The 7,848-nt window shown below is 37.1% G+C and overlaps 1 protein-coding gene across 1 annotated transcript in view; it reads right to left on the bottom strand.

The window, feature by feature from the left end:
* The window catches only part of LOC124711506 (fatty acyl-CoA reductase 1-like), a 239,946-nt gene that overhangs the window by 1,916 nt on the left and 230,182 nt on the right, over positions 1-7,848 (bottom strand). Inside the window, exon 7 of the mRNA XM_047241619.1 lies at positions 43-300. Within this exon, the coding sequence (XP_047097575.1) occupies positions 43-300 (258 nt within the window). The remainder of the gene's footprint in view (positions 1-42; positions 301-7,848) is intronic.

The raw sequence follows: 7,848 nt of genomic DNA, 5'->3' as shown, positions 1-7,848 counted from the left end.
AGTTTACTCAAGATTATTATGTAAGAATTGAAATTTGCTTACCTTCTCAGTTTCAATTTTGCTTTTGTGATACTGGCATCATCCAGGTTTAATATGAACCTCCTATAACCAAGTACCCACAGTTTTATGTAATCAGATATGTCAATCCTTGTTGCATCAAAACTAAATTGCTGCTGGTCATGTTTATTTAGCCTGTGCTGAAGGTCTTTAAGATTCTGGTTTGGAAATGACCACTCATTAAGAATGAAATATTTCACATTCTCTCCAGCTTCATATATTTTCTTTTGTAGTTTAAATAACCTGCCAATCAAGAGAATGAGTTTTATAAACCATATTGTGAGAGTGATAGCATGTAACAAAAATTTGCTAACATTACATACATTGTTCAGAATTTTATTATTGTGTATAGCACATAAAAAGAAATTGGAAAATACCTGCCAAAGCTAAGATCGTGATATACAAGCCACATTATTTGCCAATTTTGACCTGTCAAAATGTTGGAGTTGGGCAATGAAAGATCTGAGCAGAATACAAGCACTTTTTATGAGGGATCATTGGTAAGACGAGAAGGGACAAGATAAGGAGTGAAACAATGTGAAACACCCTGCAGATCAAGCTCTTAAAAAACTATGGAGATGAGTAGCTGAAACAGTTTGGACATGTTAAAAGAATGGGACCAGAAAGACTTCCAAGAAGACCCCTAGAATGGACAGAATCTGGACGAAGACCACGAAGAAGATGGAGAAACCTGGTGAAGGATGATGTGAAGCCCAGAGGATCCAATGTGAGGAGGTGCTCAGTGGCAGACTGTGGGCGAAAGGAGAAGCTGGAAAGATCCTCTGTGAATGAGCTGCATAAGCAGAAACGTTTCAGGAAGAAGAAAAAGCTTACAAACACCAAAATGTTATGAATATAAATGAAGAAGTGGAGGTTGTTGCAAGATGGATAAAACACTGCATTTGTTCATCATATAGATCACAGTGTCACTAACAGGTAACACAAAGATGGTAACATTTATTTTCAGTTTCTCAAAGTGTATTCTGTGGACACTGATAGCAGCAACATATAAAAGGAATAAGAGAATACTAAGAAACCCTATTTTATCACTAGCATTGTAAGAAATTAAGGAGATGATGTAGAATGAGAAAAAAGAAACAAACATATATGAGCTACCTAAACTTTTTTTCCAGAAAACTCAAGAGTTGCTATCACCCATTTTAATACTGCTGTTCACAATGAGGCAAAGCATAAAGTTAGTGAATACATTCTTTTCCAACTGTGCTGCTGCTGCTGCCTTTGAGAGACTTACACAATTCACATGTTTGTTTACATACTGAAGCTGATTTCCAAATTTTTCTTTGAGAGAGACCACATGTGTCAGATAGTTCCAATTCAAGATTATGGATTCTAATATTTTACTACTCGTGTCATTTTCACATAATTTTTCATTGACTGTGTCAGTAATGGTGTGTATGATTATATATTTTTGAGCATTTGCAAGTGCTGTAAAGAGCTTGTACTATAATTTTCAATGCAATAGGGCCTGCAGCTGTGATGCATTTTTTGAATGATTTTGTGTTGCCTTTAGCTGCCATTCTCTTCATTTAATGTACAATTGTACAATTTCGGCCTTAGACAATTTTCAAGTATCGAAAACGGAAGCATTATACATAAGATATAATAGTAACACTTGTGATTTTGATTTAGGAACAAGTCATATCTGTAGATATACTAAGCACATGATAACTTACTTTATGGATGATTTGTAACAATGTTATGTGAAGAATAGATGCTAAGTCACAGATCATCATCATCATCATCATCAGCCAATTCAATCATTAAATGATGTGGTGTTTGAGTCGTGGATTCAGGTAGGCTTTCAGCAGTCTTCTCCAATTGGGACGGTGTTGGGCAGTTCTCTGCCAGGTGTTACCAGCGATCTTCGTGATGTCTTTGTCCCATCTGTCTGGTGGTCTTCCTCTAGGCCTCCAGTGCTCTCTCGGACTCCACTCCAGTACTAGCTTCGTCCATCTGTTGTCTTTTCTTCTTGCGACGTGGCCAGCCCACTGCCATTTCAAGGAACCTACTGTCTCCAAGACACTAACAAGTCTAAGTCACAGATAGGCACTACAAAACAACTGTCACAAAATAAGCTTTCATCCAACAAGGCCTTTGTCAAAAATAAATGACAGACATACACAGACTGTCATGCAAACGCAACTCTTACACACATGACCACAGTCTGTAGCAGCTGGAGCTGGACTGAGCCTAGTCTGGCTTCAGCAGCCACAGACTGTGGTTATGTGCATGTGAGTTGTATTTGTGCGTGCGTGCGCGCGCGTTTGTGTGTGTGTGTGTGTGTGTGTGTGTGTGTGTGTGTGAGAGATCTATTTTTCACAAACGCCTTGTTGGCCAACAGCGTGTTCTGTGACAATATGTTTGTTGTGCCTATATTTATTTATTTATTGGTCCAAGAATCAGTTTTGTACATTGTTTGTACATGTGATATAGGACAGTGGTAAACCTAGTTAGTTTACAATACAGTAGTTATTTTGACTACATTGTTGACATAATAAAAATGCATAATAATGTAGGTTGGTGTACTACATTGCTTCTACATGTGATAATAACAGTTATGAAGTGAGATGACATGATAAGCTCAATGTAAACTATATTATGAATTGACAATTAGTGACATTTGGCAAATGAAGTTTACTTATTACGATGTTCCATAAACTCGGACAAAGAATAGAAGCAGTGGTCAACCAAGAACTGTTTTAACTTTATTTTAAATTGCATTTAATGTTGGTATGCATTTTAGGTAAGAAGGCGTATGGTTATATAACATAGCTCCAGAATGATACATTCCTCATTTGCATAAGTTTGTATTTACTGTGTTCCTGTGTAGGTTCATCTTCTATCTAGTTTCATTTGTGTGTTGGTTGGTTGGTTTTGGGGGAAGACCAGACAGCTTGGTCATCGGTCTCATCGGATTAGGGAAGGATGGGGAAGGAAGTCGGCCGTGCCCTTTCAGAGGAACCATCCCGGCATTTGCCTAGAGTGATTTAGGGAAATCACGGAAAACCTAAATCAGGATGGCCGGACGCGGGATTGAACCGTCGTCCTTCCGAATGCGAGTCCAGTGTCTAACCACTGCGCCACCTCGCTCGGTCATTTGTGTGTATATCATAGTTGTGTCTGAAGAGATTTTCTTTTTTTAAGATGCTCCCTTTTGTGAAAATTAGTATTTCATATATATACGAGTGAGGCAGTAGCAATATTTTCAGAATTTTAAAAAGGGGTCTACAGGAATCCTTACATTTAGCTTTTTTTATAACCCTGATAATCTTTTTCTGTATTTTAAATGTTTTGTAGTATTTGTGGAATTCCCCCAAAAAATTATTCCATACATAAGTAGCGACTGCATACTGCAATGATATATTGTCAGCACCGATGAGCAACTTGTATTTTGAGTGACGATCCTAACAGCATATGCTAGTGAATTCAGTCTCTTATTTAAATTGTTTAGGTGTACCTCCCACTTCAGATCTGCCTGAACATGTACACCAGGAAATTTTGTATGACTGACCTTCGACACATTTTTTCCTTCAATAGTGAAAACAGGGTTTCCAGGATGGAGGTTTTGTGTGGTATGAAAGTTAACTGCCACAGTTTTTTCAGAATTTATGATGAGTCTATTGCTCTCGAACCAGTGTGTTAAGGTACGCATAACTGATACTGCAGTCTCCTTTAGATTTTCCTCATTCTGTGATTTAATTAGAATATTAGTGTCATCTGCAAACAGGATAGTGGTTCCATAATGTATTTTAATAGCCAAGTCATTTACATACAGCAGAAATAGGACAGGTCCTAGAACTGACCCTTGTGGGACTCCATACTTTATTTTCTGCTCATCACTGTAAAAACTAGAAAATTTTTTTTCACAATCTGTGTGTTTTATTTCTGTAATCTGCCAACAATTACTGAGATACGACTGGATCCACTTTTCAGACTGGCTTCGTAATTCCATAATTACTTAATTTACACAAGAGAATGCCATGATCAGTTATATCAAATGCTTTACTTAGATCCATAAATATTCCAGATACAAAACTCAAACTCGGGACCTTTGCCATTCGCGGGCAAGTGCTCTACCATCTGAGCTACCGGAGCATGACTCACGCCCGGTATCCACAGCTTTACCTCTGCCAGTATCTCGTCTCCTGCCTTACAAACTTTACAGAAGCTCTCCTGCGAACCTTGCAGAACTAGCACTCCTGAAAGAAAGGATGCTGCGGAGACATGGCAGAGTGAGAATCTCATTCTGGAAACATCCCGCAGGCTGTGGCTAAGCCATGTCTCCGCGGTATCGTTTCTTTCAGGAGTGCTAGTTCTGCAAGGTTTGCAGGAGAGCTTCTGTGAAGTTTGGAAGGTAGGAGACGAGATACTGGCAGAAGTAAAGCTGTGGGTACCGGGCATGAGTCGTGCTTCGGTAGCTCAGATGGTAGAGCACTTGCCCGTGAAAGGCAAAGGTCCCGAGTTCGAGTCTCGGTCGGGCACACAGTTTTAATCTGCCAGGAAGTTTCATATCAGCGCACACTCCGCTGCAGAGTAAAAATCTCATTCTGGATTCCAGATACATGTTGTTTATCATCCACTGCTTTTAATACTTCATTTAAGAAGGCAAAAATTGCTGACTGAGTTGACTTTCCAGCTCTGAACCCATGTTGGGAGTCACTTATCAGCCTCTCTTTATTGAAGAAAACTTTTAATCTTCTAAGGAACATTTTTTCCATAACTTTGCTGAAGCCCAACAAAACTGAAACTGATCTGTAATTAGCAATATCACTTTTTGCACCCTTCTTATGCAAAGGTGTTACTTTTGCAGTTTTTAGGTTATTTGGAAATACACCACTCTCAAAAGATGAATTTACGATGTCTGTTAGTGGTTCCACAATAAATGTAGCACTAGCTTTGATAATAGCATCTGGTATCTCATCAACACCCACTGAATATTTATTAGGTAATTCTTTTAGGGTTCTTGACAGTTCCTCAGGTGTTGCTGGATACAGGAATAATGTGTTTGAATGAATTTTTTGATCTGTTTGTCATGGTGTGTATTTATTAACTGCTGTGCTGTATTTGGGAAGTTATCGTTGGAAGCACTAGCAACATGTTTGGGGTCAGTTAGTTTATTTTTGTTCATAATCAGCTGTATATTACCGTGATTAATTGGCATGATACCCATTTATTTCCTTATAATTTGCCAGGTTGCTTTAGCTTTACTCTTGGAATCACACAATTTTTTGTCATTTTCCAGGTTTTTTGCTTTTGAAATAACTCGTGTTGGTATTCTTTTCTATCTTTTGAAATATGCAGTAAAGTCAGGACTGGTATTATGCTTGGAGTACTCATACAACCTCTTTTTTTATTTAAGGAAAAGCCATTTCAAAAAATATGTTTGAATGTAGCCATAAACTTATCATATTTCTCATTGGTCTCATTACAGTCATATACATCTTTCCAACTTTCACCCTCTGGGAGAGAACAAAAATATTCCTCATTTTTTATACTGAAATTCCTTACAGTGTGTTGTATTCAACTGTGAATTTGGTGTCCTGAAAGATTCATTGCAAGAATATGAGCATAGTGATCGCTAAAACCCATGTTTACAACTTGTGTGTTATAGGCATATTTGCATGTATTTATCAAGATCTGATCAATAATAGATGCGGAGGTAGGTGTTTCTCAAGTTGGTTCAGTTACTGTAGGACTGATGTTGAACAATTGTAGTAAATTTATAATGTAATCTTTGAATTTATTGGATTTCGAGAAATCAATATTAAAGTCACCACATATAATTGTATTTTTCTTGGGAGAGAGAATTTCTTCCAAGAGTTCCTCCATGTGATTGTAAAACACTTTTTTGTCTCTATCTGGTGACATGTATACACAAATAATAAATGTATTTTGCCTTGGTAGTTCAGCAATAGAGAGTCTATATCTTTTTTACAGGACAGTTTAATATTTAGTTACAGTATTGAATTCAGTATTTTCTTTAACATATATGCAAGTACCCCCATGACTCGATATTTTCCTAAAAACATGCTTGCAAGTTTGAACTGAGGAAGGTATGTTTGCTCTAACATATCTTGTCGGAGCCAGTGTTCTGTAAAGGATAGTACAGAAATATCATTTAGGTCATTTAATATTATTTCTATTTCATTTAGTTTATTTGGGAGCAACTGAACATTTTGATGGAGTAATTTAAAATTAGAGACAAGGAGGGAATCATTTCTTGCTTGATCACTTACCTCACTATTTGAGCTAGTGTACTTAGTGGTAAAAAATCCTCATGTTTTCCAAGGATGGTATTCATGGTGTTTACCGTGTGGCTTGCTGGTTCACCGTTTGTGGGTTCCTGCCTTTCTTCTGTCGCAATGTTCCCAACTTTCACTTTTTTTCCATCCTTTTTCACCCATCTGTCTATTAACGACTGCCTTGTTGCTGCATTTGATGGCTTGAAATCGACCTAGTAAGTGTGTTGTTATGACTTTCATTGGGCTTATTTTTTGTTATAAAATGGTCCATAACTGTCCTTTTTGTGTGTGTGTGTGTGTGTGTGTGTGTGTGTGTGTGTGTGCGTGTGTCACTTTCTATCTGATTGTCCATTTGCATATGCTTTTTTCCTGTACCAGTACTTGATTTTTCAGTTTTCTCCATGTGTATGAAAGAAGCAAGCCTATTACAAATGCGAGTCTTTCCTTGTTTGTTTACATGTAAGCCATGAGTTGTATATTCATTTCTTTTCAGGCGTTCGATTTCGAAATTCACAGATAAGCTCTTTCTACACACGCCTGTGGCAGTGTTGATTTTTTGTAACATAATGCAGTTTGCAGCTTTGATTTTTCCATTTAGACCTTGTGCATCATGTCTAAGTGGTATTGGATGAATTATTACATTTGTTTTTTTGCATGAGTTTAAGTATGTATTCCAAAAGGATCTTTCATGTTCCTCTGCAATTCTTCCAGAGGTTTAGTTGACGGAGAAGTTATCAGTTAATTTGTCTGCGTTTTTCACAACTTCTTTAATTGGCACACCAGGTTTTATAATACTTTGCACACTGAATGTTTTGCCTAATTCATCTTGTAGTATGCTCCCACAGTTTCTGCCATGACTGTTGCTTAAAACAAGAATTTTATTCCCTTTTATAGCAGTTGTCTGAGGCCTAACAGATCGCGAGTTTTCACACGAAACATGGTTATGGTTTTTCACTGCATTTTGCTCATTATGAGGTACTTGTGCTTCTGAATCCTTGATTTTAATCTTCATAGCACTGTTTTCTTCTTGCAACACTTTAACTTCTACGACTTAGCATCTCCACTATATGGTGAGTAGCAACTATCCTTTTCATTATATTGTTACATTCCATCCTGGATTTTCCTATGTTTTATGGATGATTTTTTTTATTAGTAACACGGAGTGATAGGGGCAACAACATACATGGCATAATTTATTACTAAAAATCATCCGTAAAGTAAGCTATAATGCACGTAGGATATCTACAGATATGAATAGTTCCTAAATCAAAATCACAAGTGGCACTAATGTATAACACTTCTGTTTTAGATACTTGAAAATGGCCTAAGGCTGAGATTGTACAATTGTACATGAAATAAAGAGAAGGGCAGCTGAAGGCAACATGAAATCATTCAAAAAAACTTGTACTAGTTTATCATTAATTGTAAACTTACTTATTACTTTTTATAAACTTTTGCAACAGCACCCTTGTTCAAAAACAACTGTTCCTCAATTTCATTGTATATTGCAGTGCATATCTGGCTGAAT

This window comes from Schistocerca piceifrons, chromosome 8 (genome assembly GCF_021461385.2).
Source record: "Schistocerca piceifrons isolate TAMUIC-IGC-003096 chromosome 8, iqSchPice1.1, whole genome shotgun sequence".
NCBI lineage: Eukaryota > Metazoa > Arthropoda > Insecta > Orthoptera > Acrididae > Schistocerca > Schistocerca piceifrons.
The sequence above is the reverse complement of the archived record's forward strand: the minus strand, read 5'-3'. Positions and strand labels throughout refer to the sequence as shown.